Source organism: Palaemon carinicauda, chromosome 7, assembly GCF_036898095.1.
Source record: "Palaemon carinicauda isolate YSFRI2023 chromosome 7, ASM3689809v2, whole genome shotgun sequence".
NCBI lineage: Eukaryota > Metazoa > Arthropoda > Malacostraca > Decapoda > Palaemonidae > Palaemon > Palaemon carinicauda.
The window spans coordinates 170,737,250-170,752,249 of NC_090731.1; the positions used below are offsets into that span (position 1 = coordinate 170,737,250).

The 15,000-nt window shown below is 37.0% G+C and overlaps 1 protein-coding gene across 1 annotated transcript in view; it reads right to left on the reverse strand.

Moving 5' to 3' along the window:
- LOC137643722 (oxytocin receptor-like) overlaps nucleotides 1-15,000 on the reverse strand; it is a 252,380-nt gene that overhangs the window by 91,022 nt on the left and 146,358 nt on the right. The window contains exon 2 of the mRNA XM_068376424.1: nucleotides 11,902-13,067. Coding sequence (XP_068232525.1) covers nucleotides 11,902-13,015 — 1,114 coding nt within the window. The 5' untranslated portion in view covers nucleotides 13,016-13,067. The remainder of the gene's footprint in view (nucleotides 1-11,901; nucleotides 13,068-15,000) is intronic.

Below are 15,000 nucleotides of genomic sequence, written 5' to 3' on the forward strand. Positions count from 1 at the left end.
GCAACACTGTTCCCAACAAGTGGAGAAAATGACTTAGGCAGTTAGTTTATGAAGGTGACGATTCTCTAATTGAGAAATAAAGGATGAATAATAATACATAGGCCATGGGAGTTTATGTGGTAGGTAAATTTTCATTTAATTCTTTTAATTGTTAGTTCACAAGGATGGTTAGGTTGCAGAAACCACAAGAAGCTATCGAGCTTGAGCGGGAAGAGCTCCCGCCCAGAGAAACACCAGTCAGGGACGTTTCTAGTAGCCCACCCAAGTTTTATTATTATTATTATTACTTGCTAAGCTACAACCTAGTTGGAAAAGCAACATGCTATAAGCCCAAGGGGTCCAACAGGAAAAATAGCCCAGTGAGGAAAGGAAATAAGGAAACAAATAACTGAAGAGAACAAATTAACAATAAATCATTCTAAAAAAAGTAATGTCAAGAGATATGTCATATATAAACTATTAACTACGTCAAAAACAAATATGTCATATATAAACTATAAAAAGACTCATGTCCGCCTGGTCAACAAAAAAGCATTTGCTCCAACTTTGAACTTTTGAAATTCTACTGATTCAACAACCCGATTAGGAAGATCATTCCACAACTTGGTAACAGCTGGAATAAAACTTCTAGAGTACTGTGTAGTATTGAGTCTTATGATGGAGAAGGCCTTGGTAAGGGTAGAAAAGACTCTTTAGCTATGGTAGGCAACTCTTCTAAGAGGACACTCCAAGATCAAACCATTGTTCTCTAGTATTGGATAGTGTCATAGCCTCTGTACCATGGTCTTCCACTGTCTTGGGTTAGAGTTCTCTTGCTTGAGGGTACACTCGGGAACACTAATCTACCTAATTTCTCTTCCTCTTGTTTTGTTTTGTTTTTATAGTTTATATGAAATATTTTATTTTAATGTTATTGTTCTTGAATTGTTTTATTTTTCCTTGTTTCCTTTCCTCGCAGGGCTATTTTCCCTGTTGGGGCCCCTGGGTTTATAGCATCCGGTTTTTCCAACTAGGGTTGTAGCTTAGCAAGTAATAATAATAATAATAATAATAATAATAATAATAATAATAATAATAATAATATTATTATTATTATTATTATTATTATTATTATTATTATTACTATCCAAGCTACAACCCTAGTTGGAAAAGCAAGATGCCATAAGCCCAGGGGCTCCAACAGGGAAAAATAGCCCAGTGAGGAAAGGAAATAAGGAAATAAATAAACGAAGAGAACAAATTAACAATAAATCATTCTAAAATAAGTAACAACGTCAAAATATATGGTCAGTCTTTATTCCATTATCCTATCCCTTGCCTCTACCATTCATGAGCGACCTTTAAACCTTTAAACAAGAACGGTAATTAGGTGGACACAAGTAAAAATAGTCGGTCTCTGAGAGGTGCTTGAACTCTTAACTCAATCATTTCTAGTCTGGGACGTTTACCCTCTGAGATAAAAACCCTCTGAGTTTATCTCAGAGATATTCATTATAATTATAAAGCATTCAGTGGAATACCCGAGTCACATTACGGACGTTTGTAAGGATCGTCTGAAGGATTTGATCCCGGAAAAAGAGGTTGAAAGAGCAATTAAAGTAAAAGACTTGAAGGGCACTCATTAGAGCGCAGACTTCCGCCGCGACAGCTTATTTCTCGACCTTTTTCTCGACCTTGAACTTGAACTTTGACCTTAACATGTATTAATTGATGTGGATTTTCATACACTCAAATATGAACCAAGTTTGAAATCTCTGTGACGACGATGTCCAAACTTATGACTGATATTATGAATTGGATATTTTGCTTGACCGTGACCTTGACCTTTGACCTTGACCTTTCAAAATTTGATAATATTCAGAATTTTACATAATAGTTAGTCCCTGCAAGTTTCATTACTATACTATTGTGGCAAGGAAGCTGTTCACAAACAAACACATACACGCCCTCACTGAAACAAATACATCAACAGGGGGGTAAAACATAACCTCCTTCCAACTTCGTTGGCGGAGGTAAAAAGAAGTTGAGAATCATGAGGAAAACAAAAAAGGAAAGAGAGAAAAGCATCATTTTACAGTGTCATTCAATGCTCACAATTTGATACGCACTTCTTGGTTTAACACACAAACGTACGTACGCAGATGTGATATATAATATATAAAACTCGATATTTAATTTGATATCTAAAGTCAATAAAGTGTTAAATCAATTGTTTGTGATTATTAAAGTGGAAAGAAAATTTAGTATGTTAGTAAACAGGGTATGATTATTCCCTCTTCCCCTAACTCGGTGACGGGTAGGACCTGAGTAGTCATACGTTTGGCAATGCCAACCACTGTGGCAGGAAAGAAATGTGTGTATATATATATATATATATATATATATATATATATATATATATATATATATGTATGTATGTATGTATATATATATATATATATAAATATATATAAATATATATCCATCCATATACCAAAGGCACTTCCCCCAATTTTGGGGGGTAGCCGACATCAACAAGAACAAAACAAAAAAGGGGACCTCTACTCTCTATGTTCCTCCAGCCTAACCAGGGACTCAGCCGAGTTCAGCTGGTACTGCTAGGGTGCCACAGCCCAACCTCCCACATTTCCACCACAGATGAAGCTTCATACTGCTGAGTCCCCTACTGCTGCTACCTCCGCGGTCATCTAAGGCACCGGAGGAAGCAGCAGGGCCTACTGGAACTGCGTCACAATCGCTCGCCATTCATTCCTATTTCTAGCACGCTCTCTTGCCTCTCTTACATCTATCCTCCTATCACCCAGAGCTTTCTTCACACCATCCATCCACCCAAACCTTGGCCTTCCTCTTGTACTTCTCCCATCAACTCTTGCATTCATCACCTTCTTTAGCAGACAGCCATTCTCCATTCTCTCAACATGGCCAAACCACCTCAACACATTCATATCCAATCTAGCCGCTAACTCATTTCTCACACCCGTTCTCACCCTCACCACCTCGTTCCTGACCCTATCTACTCGAGATACACCAGTCATACTCCTCAGACACTTCATCTCAAACACATTCAATTTCTGTCTCTCCATCACTTTCATTCCCCACAACTCCGATCCATACATCACAGTTGGTACAATCACTTTCTCATATAGAACTCTCTTTACATTCATGCCCAACCCTCTATTTTTTACTACTCCCTTAACTGCCCCCAACACTTTGCAACCTTCATTCACTCTCTGACGTACATCTGCTTCCACTCCACCATTTGCTGCAACAACAGACCCCAAGTACTTAAACTGATCCACCTCCTCAAGTAACTCTCCATTCAACATGACATTCAACCTTGCACCACCTTCCCTTCTCGTACATCTCATAACCTTACTCTTACCCACATTAACTCTCAACTTCCTTCTCTCACACACCCTTCCAAATTCTGTCACTAGTCGGTCAAGCTTCTCTTCTGTGTCTGCTACCAGTACAGTATCATCCGCAAACAACAACTGATTTACCTCCCATTCATGATCATTCTCGTCTACCAGTTTTAATCCTCGTCCAAGCACTCGAGCATTCACCTCTCTCACCACTCCATCAACATACAAGTTAAACAACCACGGCGACATCACACATCCCTGTCTCAGCCCCACTCTCACCGGAAACCAATCGCTCACTTCATTTCCTATTCTAACTCATGCTTTACTACCTTTGTAGAAACTTTTCACTGCTTGCAACAACCTTCCACCAACTCCATATAACCTCATCACATTCCACATTGCTTCCCTATCAACTCTATCATATGCTTTCTCCAGATCCATAAACGCAACATACACCTCCTTACCTTTTGCTAAATATTTCTCGCATATCTGCCTAACTGTAAAAATCTGATTCATACAACCCCTACCTCTTCTAAAACCCCCCTGTACTTCCCAGATTGCATTCTCTGTTTTATCCTTAATCCTATTAATCAGTACTCTACCATACACTTTTCCAACTACACTCAACAAACTAATACCTCTTGAATTACAACACTCATGCACATCTCCCTTACCCTTATATAGTGGTACAATACATGCACAGACCCAATCTACTGGTACCATTGACAACACAATCTCACCAACCATATATATATATATATATATATATATATATATATATATATATATATATATATATGTATATATATATATATAGATAGATAGATAGATACACACTTACTCTTTATTATGTAAAGGGTATTGAATAATTCTTTAAGTTGTTTAGAGTTTGATATCTAAAATCAGTAAAGTGGCAAATCAATTATTTACCACTATTAAAATGAAAAGAAAACATAGCATCTATGAATAAACAAAAGGAGGAATGTATCCAGAACCAGAGACAGTATAGACAGTTACTTGTATAGACAAACTTTCAAGGAACGAAAATTCATCAACTGTCTTCCACTCTACTGGGTGTGCAAATAAACCAGAAGGGTGGAAGGTAAACAAAGGTACGAAGTAAACAAAGTATTGTTATTTTGCGACAGAATTATTAATAGTTCAAAGAGATAAGAGTTGTGGAATACAATGATATCTGGAGTTTTGTTTGGTGATGAAGATGCTGAAAAATGAGGTGTTTTTTAAGGTTTTGAAAGTGAATGTTCCAGATCAAGAGGATCAAATGGTATATACTGTATAAGATAAATGTCAGTGATTAAAGATCAGTGCGATGACTGAAAGGATTTTATTATTATTATTATTATTATTATTATTATTATTATTGTTGTTGTTGTTGTTATTGTTATTATTATTATTATTGCTATTATTATTGTTATTATTGTTGTTGTTATTATTATTATTATTGTTATTATTACTGGCTGAGCTACAACCCTACTTTGAAAAGCAAGATGCTATAAGCCCAAGTCCTCCAATAGGGAAAAATAGCCAAGTGAGGAAAGGAAATAAGGAAATAAATAAACGGTATAAGAAGTAATGAAGAATTAAAATAAAATATTTTAGAAACATTGATAACATTAAAACATATTTCATATATAAAATATAAAAAGACTTATGTCAGCCTGTTCAACATAAAAACATTTACTGCAGGTTTGGACATTTTGTGTGCATGCAAGAATCAAAATATGATGTAGTGTGATTAATTAGGTCACCGGGATGTGTAAGGTATATTTCGATGAGGGAAAGGTTCTAGTGCATTAAAATCAATTTTATAAAACCGTAGGTATTTTTGGATCATTCTGTTGCTTTGCATCCCAGGGAAGGAATATAGTAAAATTTTGATTATGAATCTAGGACAGTGCGGTTCTAATTCATGTGAAAAGTTTGAAAGTAAAGGGAAGATCCTCTGTGTGTCATGTATGAAGCTAGAAAAGGTTTGTGGTAAAATCCTTATAGAGGGAGGGTATCAAGAACATAATTAGGGAAGTGAAGCATATAATTGAGTTTATATTCAGGTGAGTGATGGGTTTGTTGTTAATGTAAGCTTAAGAGGAGGCTGTATTGTGTCATGGTTGATCAGCATCTTAATTGCTGGAGTAATTTAAGAAGTCAGGACAGTAGATGCCTGTGTAAAGTTGGAATATAAGAAAATGTATGTTAATAGAATGTAAAGGGGTTAATGTTTGCAGGTGATACTTTCCTTAACGTGTCCAATAAAGAGAAGCTTTGGAGACTGGTAAAAGAGTTTGAAAGTGTTTGCTGGAGAGAAAGTCGAGAGGAAATCTGAGCCCGAGTAAGGTAATTTAGGTAAATGGAAATGAGAAGGAGAGTGTATTGAATTTAAGTACGGGTAATGATGGAGGAAAAATAGAAGGGTTTTATAGGTAGAATATCTAGGGACAAAATAATAGTATCAGGTGAAGTACTGTAGCGTGATGTGAACAAAGAATTGGCGAGAGACTTGAATGGTGTATGGAACTCTAGATTGCAAAGTATGAAGGGATGCGTAACCAAGGCCAATATATAGAGGTCGGTTGGACAGAACTGTCATCTTCCCGCCACTGGCTGACTGTGACGTCACTCCGGCTCCAACTGGTGATTCTCTGTTAGGCCGTGGCTTTGTATATTAAGGCATTATTGTTATTTCCTTTGAATTATTCTTCCTCTTGACTACTTAATTTGATACTTCCGTTATCAGAAAATTCTGAGAATGCCTAAACAATTTTATTGATAAAATAATATTACTGTAGACAGTACAGCAGTGTGATTTCATCAGTGAGAATTGAAGGAAACTCGGTTGTAGTTGTAACTTTTATTAATGAAAATAATATGTACACACTTAAATATAATCATATAAAAATAAAGCGTGAGAGATGAATAGATATCTAAGGGTAAAGGCGGGCTTACACGGTTGATCGGTTCGTCGAACCCGGTTCTCGAACTTGTTTGTCAAAATGTTCGAAGAGGTGGTGTAAGCGACAAATGCATAAGGTTTGTGGACAATGAAGCTCCGCCCACAAAATTCAGGCGATTACAGACTCTTCAAACCATTCGACAACCAACACGTTCGAACATCACTTCAAACACGTCTGTCGAACCGCGTTCGACGAACCTTGTAAACCCGCCCTAAGGGTTAAAGTTTCTAAGATGGACTGTTTTCATATTATGTATAATGCAAGGAGAATGGATAGGGTGAGAAATGTGGAGATACGTTAGCTGGTAAGGTCAACATTGATGGAGGGATCAATAAAGATATATTAACTGTTAGGGCAATTAGAAGGAATGGTGGACATTAGGTTAATGGAAAAAGATGCATCTGATATGCTATGAGGTAGGAAGAGAGAATGGTTTAAAAATGGAAGATAGAATTCAAGACGTCTTGGAAGGGAATATCATTAATAGCCAGAAGGAGTTGTGGTGGCCGATGCGGTAACGTCCCTGACTGGTGAATGCCAGACTGGGGTTCGAGTCCCCCATAAACTCGTTAGTTCCTATGGTCGCTGCAACCTCACCTTGTGAGGTAAGGATGAGGGTTTTGGGGGAGCCTATAGGTCAATCTGTTGAGTTATTTGCAGCCATTGCCTGGTCCTCCCTGGTCCCAGCATGGATGGTGTCGGGGCCTGGGCGCTGATCATGTAGTATGTTCAGTCTTTAGGGCATTGTTCTGCTTGATAGGGCAATGTCACTGTATCTTGCCTCTGCCATTCATGAGCGGCCTTTAAATCTTTAAAGAGTTGTAGTAGCCTATTGGAAACGTTCCTGCCTGGCAATCTGTTGGACCGAGGTTCGAGACCCGTTCAAGCTATACAGTGTTTATTAGTGTCTGTAACCTTACCATCCTGTTAACTAGAGGGATTTTGGATAGAGCAAGATCTTCTATATCCTGGGGTAGAGGGTAATGGTCTACCTGCTGAGTCATCAGCATCCATTGCCTGGCTCTCCCTGGTCCTAGCTTGATCGAGGGGGTGGGGCCTTGTCTTGAGCGCTAATATGTTTATAATAATAATAATTATAGTAATAATAATAATAATAATAATTATTATTATTATTATTATTATTATTATTATTATTGGGTAAGCTACAACCCTAGTTGGAAAAGCAAGATGATATAAGCCCAAGGGCTCCAACAGTGAAAAATAGCCCAGTGAGGAAAGGAAATAAGGAAATAGATAAACGGTATAGGAAGTAATGAAAACTTAGAATAAAATATTTTAACATTAACATCATTAAAACAGATGTTTGATATATAAACTATAAAAGGACTTGTGTAAGCCTCTTCAACATAAAAACATTTGCTGCGAGTTTGAACTTTTGAAGTTCTAATGATTCAACTACCCGATTAAGATGATCATTCCATAACTTAGTCACAGCTGGTCACTCCTTATGACATTGTCCTATTCCCTGCCTCTGCCATTCAGGAGCGACCTTTAAACCTCCTAAGGTGTGTGTATGTAGTATGTTGGCCAGGGCACCAGCCATAAGTCTTTTTATAGTTTATATATGAAATATCTGTTTGAATGTTGTTATTGTTGTTTAAATATTTTATTATGATTTTTCATTACTTATATCGTTTATTCATTTCCTTATTTCCTTTCTTCACTGGGTTATTTTTCCCTATTGGAGCTCTTGGGCTTATAGCAACTTGCTTTTCCAACTAGGGTTGTAGCTTAGCTAATAATAATAATAATAATAATAATAATAATAATAATAATAATAATAATAATACAAGATAGGAATTAGTGGCATACGGATCTTCAACGCGTTTCTTATAAGATATGTAGGTATATGAAGCGACTATACTCATTTTTTTTCAATGAGGCGCATTTGCACCGACTCGCATCGGTGCCCTTTTAGCTCGGAAAAGTTTCCTGCCCTCTGATTGTTCAGAATTATCTTGTCCAACCAATCAGCGATCAAGAAACTTTTCTGAGCTAAACGGGCACCCTTGCGAGTCGGTGCAAATCCGCAAAACTAAAAAGAATTGACTAAGTGTGGATATCCTTTTGCATGGGAGATTCATCTAAAAATAGTAATTTTATGACGAATTCTACTTTAGTTCCTGTATCGTTTTCCTTTGAAATCCCATTGGGAAGCGACTCAATGTTGGTGAAAAATGAGAAAAATTATACAGTATATTTCATGTATTTTTCTTACCTTGTTTCCTGTCGGGGGAAAAACGTAATAAAAACTTTTGCCGACATGCAGTACCAAAAAGTCAATTTTAAAAAGAACGCTCATAAAACTTTTAAATTCTTTTTATGGTGTTGATGAAAGATGAAGTAGGGCTCTCTCTCTCTCTCTCTCCCTCTCTCTCTCTCTCTCTCTCTCTCTCTCTCTCTCTCTCTCTCTCTCTCTCTCCAGTTATTTTATTTTGGCTGATTGCAATGTTTTCTTATGATTTGACTGAAGGGTATTCATAAATACCAAGAACTTAAAAAGTGGAAAATGTTTTATTTTATTTAAAATGGAATTTCTATATTTAAGATTATTAATATAAATTTACAAGTTACAACTTATTTAATCGATTTATCGTACTAGCTACTGAGCAGTAGAACTTAATAATACAGATCCATAACCGATGGCAATTTATTATAGTAATATAACAAATTAAGTAAATGATCTATAGTTTCCATATTTAAAGTTAAAAGAAAAAAAAGTTTATTTTTATTATTATTAATTGCTAAGATACAACCCTAGTTGGAAAAGCAGGATGCTATGAACCCAGGGGCCCCAATAGGGAAAATAGATCAGTGAGGAAAATAAACAAGGAAAAATAAAATATTTTAAGAACAATGATAACAATAAAATAAATATTTTTTATATAAACTATAAATACTTTAACAAAATAAGAGGAAGAGGAATAAGATAGAACAGTGTGCCCGAGTGTACCCTCAAGCAAGAGAACTCTAATCCAAGACAGTGGAAGACCATGGTACAGGGGCTATGACACTACCCAAGACTAGAGAACAATGATTTGATTTTGGAGGTCCCTGCTCTAGCAGGGCCCCTAGGCTTCAAGCTTCTCTGGGACAGTTGACATCCCCCAAGGACAACCCCTCCCCCCCGTCCCAGCATATTTCACACAACTTTTTTACAATTGATTACAAATGAATGAAATACTCTATAGTTCTCATATTTAACATTTAAATAAAAAAGTTGCATAGGTGCCTGCTCATGCTGGGTTCCTAGCCTTCAGCCTAGTCAGGCTTAGGGATAATTGGTCACTTTGTCACTAACTATAATCCATTTCTTTTAGCGATGCATATTTGCACCGACTCACAGCGGTGCCCTTTTAGCTCGGAAAAGTTTCCTGATCGCTGATTGGTTTGAATGATCTCGTCCAACCAATCAGCGATCCGGAAACTTTTCCGAGCTAAAAGGGCACCGCTGCGAGTCGGTGCAAATGTGCATCGCTAAAAGAAATGAACTATAGAAGAAATTGTAGATATCCTGACACTTCCTAGGAGTCTTGAAGCCCATTTCTTGAAACTCGAACCTTTCATCTTTAGAAGCTCTTTATGAATATCATTAGAAGTAAAACGAATATACAAATTTTTTTATCTTCCTTTCACCACTTTTTTATTTGTTCCATTGTTTGATTGAGATATGCAAGAAATAAAGAAAGAGAAGAATATAAGAGATATATATATATATATATATATATATATATATATATATATATATTTATTTATTTATTTATTTATTTTTATTTTGGAGCGGTTTATTATTTTGATATCTTAGGTTAATTTTTTTCATTTTTAGTATTATTCAGAGAGAGAGAGAGAGAGAGAGAGAGAGAGAGAGAGAGAGAGAGAGAGAGAGAGAGAGAGAGAGAGAGAGAGAGAGAATGTATGAGTACGAAATAAACGTATGAGAAAAGAAGTAAGGTAGAAATTTGAGAGAGAGAGAGAGAGAGAGAGAGAGAGAGAGAGAGAGAGAGAGAGAGAGAGAGAGAGAGAGAGAGAGAGAGAGAGAATCTATAAGTACGAAATATATGTATGAAGAAAGATGTAAGGAAGAAATTATTTGCAGGATAGAGAGAGAGAGAGAGAGAGAGAGAGAGAGAGAGAGAGAGAGAGAGAGAGAGAGAGAGAGAGAGAGATTTTGGGGTAAAAAAAAAGATTAGATATCTTTACAATAATTTTTGTCTGCACATCAGGTTTAAGTGATAAACTTGAGAAGCGTTTTACAATAATTTTTGTGTGCATATCTGATTTAAGTGATAAACATATGAAGCATTCTCAAAGTTTTGATAAGCATTGAGACAAGTAGATTTTAGACTAATACTAAATCTCCGTAGCCTTAGTGAGGTGGATTGTTGGAATATCAGTACTGGAAAGGAAAGGAGTCGAGATATTTGATGAATGTGTGGTATCTGTCCGGAAAGCTTGGCTGAGATAGATGACCTTTTAATAAGAGGAGAGGAGGTGGAGCCAATCAAGAGAACTGAGAACATGCCAGTGATAGGTAGGAATGTAGGGGTGTCAGTGGATCAGATGGATGGATGTGGTGAGGAGGGATATGGAGGCCTGGGACTGTGGGAAGAAGATACAAAGGATAGAAATAGATGGGAAAAGTTTATTCGAGTGGCCAACCCTGTAGTACAGCGGGGTCAATGAAATGGAGAACAACGTAGCATTGATTTTCTGGATTATGTCTGGAGCTAAATTCGAAACTGATGTGGAATATTTGTATAGGATGGGAATAAGTTTAAGTATAAAATGAAAGTAAGTTGTTAAGTATAGAATGGAAATAAGTTGTTAAGTATAAGATGGAAATAAGTTGTAAAGTATAGTATGGAAATAAGTTGTAAAGTATAGTATGGAAATAACTTGTAAAGTATAGGATGGAAATAAGTAAAGTAAAGAAATAAGTTAAGTATCGGATTGAAATTACTTGATAAGCATAGGATGGAAATAAGTTGTTAAGTATTGGATGGAAATAAGTTCATAAGTTGTTATGTATAGGAGACAAAATACTGTAAATATAGGATGGAAATACTGTTAGTCAAGTATAGGATGGAATTAAGTTAAGTATAGGATGGAAATAAGTTGTTAAGTATAGGAGACAAAATACTGTAAATATAGGATGGAAATACTGTTAGTCAAGTATAGGATGGAACTAAGTTAAGTATAGGATGGAAATAAGTTGTTAAGTATAGGAGACAAAATACTGTAAATATAGGATGGAAATACTGTTAGTCAAGTATAGGATGGAACTAAGTTAAGTATAGGATGGAAATAAGTTGTTAAGCATAGGAGAAAAATACTGTATGTATAGAATGGAATAACTGTAAGTTAAGTATAGGATGGAAATAAGTTGTTAAGCACAGGAGAAAAATACTGTATGTATAGAATGGAAAAACTGTAAGTTAAGTATAGGATGATATAAGTTAAGCATAGGATGGAAATAAGTTAAGTATAGGATGGAAATAAGTTGTTAAGTATAGAATGTAAATAAATATGATGCATGTACTTACGGTCATCCGGTCTGTTATAGACGGTCATGAGTTGGGCTACGCTAAAAGGAGCCCAGCAGCCAGTGAAGGCCAGGACTACTGTCAGAGTCATGCGGACTGTCTTCATCTTGGCGGCCGAGACCTTAGCAACCGGAGGCTGCTGAATGATCGGTCTCGGATGGCGCATGCTGGCAATAGGTTGAAGCTCTATTCCGAGCTTCCCTTCGTCCTCTTCTTTCTCCGAGTGACGGTGCAAGCAGCCATAACACTGCTTCGGGAAAGTCAGCTTGGGTCTAGATGGCCGGGCACTCCACCACACGGCCCAGCATATGTAGCCGTAGCACACTGCAATTATGGTCAAAGGCAACAAGAACACAGAGACAACAAACCAAGTGACGTAAATGCGTTCACTCACCATCTCGAACACCACCCAGCAGTCTTGAATGCCTGGTTCTGCTTCTCGCATGGCAAAGAGCATGATCTGAGGCGCTGCTAAGACCAGCCCTAGAATCCATGCCCCGAGGATCATCAGCCGGGCTGATCTCAGCGACCCACGACCGTTGCCTTGCACGGCGCGGGCTCGATCAATTGCCATGAACACAAGCATGTACGTGGACACATAAAGAACGAAAACTTGGGCGTACTTCACCAAACGACACAGCAAGTCAGATCCTCTAAATCTGTACGTGATATCCCATATGAGCTGTGGAAGAATGTTCAGGAGGGCAACCAAGAGATCCGCCAGGCTGAGGTGGAGCATGAAGAGGTAACACCGAGACATCGGCTGGAATAGAGAATGACGCCAGAGAGCAATCAGCACGAATATGTTGCCCACGATGGCCACGATAAGAATGAAGACGAGCACAACGATCTCTACCACAGCCAGGGACGGATTGCGGCCGTCTATGACCATTTCGTCCATCAAGCCATCACCTCCCACAGCCTTGCTTTCCTTGACGAAGTTGTTGAGTTCATCAAAGAGCTTGGAGTCATTGTACCCCAGGTGGGAACTCAGCTCCTCGATGTTGGCCACTTCATCGCCCAAGTTGTCATATCCTGTCTCTTTCAGATCTAGTAAGTCTGGGTCTCCATCTGGTAATATTGTACCTAATGTCAGGTGGTCTGTGCCATTCATGATGTGTCTGTTTTTTCTTCTTTCCTTTCACTTTGGTTCAATTTCGCCAAATCTGAAAACAGGAAATAGAAAGAGCATTATTTGATAGTATTATGACACAACAAGGCAAATAAGTTCATTTAATATTTAAATTTAATTATATCGCGGTTAAAGGAAACCAGTTTCAGTGTTTTTTCATTAGTAAATAGACATGATGTAATATATTTACCTTTCATATTGAAAAAAACCTCTTGTAAGTCTCGTAAAATATTTAATTTAATTCTTAAATCTATTAAGATATAAACAATATACTAATCATGGTAGCTAAAACTGTAGTCTGAAAGCTTTGATGAAATAAAAAAAGGTACAGGTATTGTCCCTTTTAAAAGAAATAATATTGAAAGGACCCAAGAAAGAGAGTATTAAATGATTTTAGTAAGTTAGAGGGATATTACGTAACCCCCTTAGAAATATAGCTCTATTGAGATAACATTACTAATAAAGGGTGTGGACCACATGCTTTTAAAGAAACTGAACAAAGTTGTCAAGGGTATCATTTTTTAATGATAACCTTCCTGTTCTCCTTAGGTCTCTTAGAATGAGGTTACCAGCCTTAAGCCTTGTTCCATATTGGCTGTAGAATAGAGTACTGTATTGTTTGATGTGTCATCTGAGTGTGCTTAAGTCCATAATTATGTAGGAAGAAAGTGTAAGAGTATTGTATGATGCAGTAATTAGATGGGGATTGTACAGAAGGACTAATGAAGGTCTTTGGGTTCAGTATAGGTAGTAGGTTAGCCAGGGCACTTGCCACTCGTTGAGATACTACTGCTAGAGAGTTATTGGGTCCTTTGGCCGGCCAGACTGTACTAGATTGGATCCTTCTCTCTGTCTTGGGTAGTGCCATAGCCTCTGTACCATGTTCTTCTACTGTCTTGGGGTAGAGTTCTCTTGCTTGAGGGTATACTCGGTCGCACTAGTCTATCTTGTTTCTCTTCCTCTTATTTTGTTACAGTTTTTTATAGTTTATATATGAAGTAATTAATTTAGTGTTGTTACTGTTCTTAAAATATTTTATTTCAATTGTTAATTATTTCTCTTATTTCCTTGTTTCCTTTCCTCACTGGGATATTTTCCCTGTTGGAGCCCCTGGGCTTATAGCATCCTGCTTTTCCAACTAGGATTGTAGCTTGACAAGTAATAAGGATAATAATTTGCAAGACTAAAGAGAAGATTATACAAAGGTATGATAAAATTAATAAGATAATCGAGGACAATGTGATAACATCCTGCCCTTCCAACTAGGATTGTAGCTTGGCAAGTAATAATGATAACAATTTGCAAGACTAAAGAGAAGATTATACAAAGGTATGATAAAATTAATAAGATAATCGAGAACAATGTAGATTAATCTGACTTAGGAAGAGAAGCACGTTGCGTAAGGAATTGTGACTAGGCAGAAAGCTCAATGGACAAATGAGTTGTAGCATGAAAGAAGCTAATTGGTAAGGCTATTGTGCTAGAGTGAACTTTTTAATGAGATGAATAGAAAGGCCAGGCGTCAGACTGGAAATTTTCCTGGGGTAAAACTGGGTTATTTATATTTTAAGAAATCCGATGGTAATCTCGTGAAAATGAAAGGATATGATACTCTTAGTTAAGATGTTGACAAGCTTATAGGGGAATTATTATTATTATTATAATTATTATTATTAGTATCTAAGCTATAACCCTTGTTGGAAAAGCAGGATGCTATAAGCCCTGGGCCCCCAAGAAGGAAAATAGCTCAGTGAGGAAAGGAAACGAGGAAAAAATAGAATATTTTAAGAAGAGTAACATTGAAATAAATATTTCCCATATAAACCATAAAAACTTTAATAAATCAAGAGAAATTAGATAGAAATAGTGTGCCTGAGTGTACCCTCAAGCAAGAGAATTCTACCCCAAGACAGTAGAAGACCATGGTACAGAGGCTATGGAATGGGTAATAAAAAAAAAAAATTTAA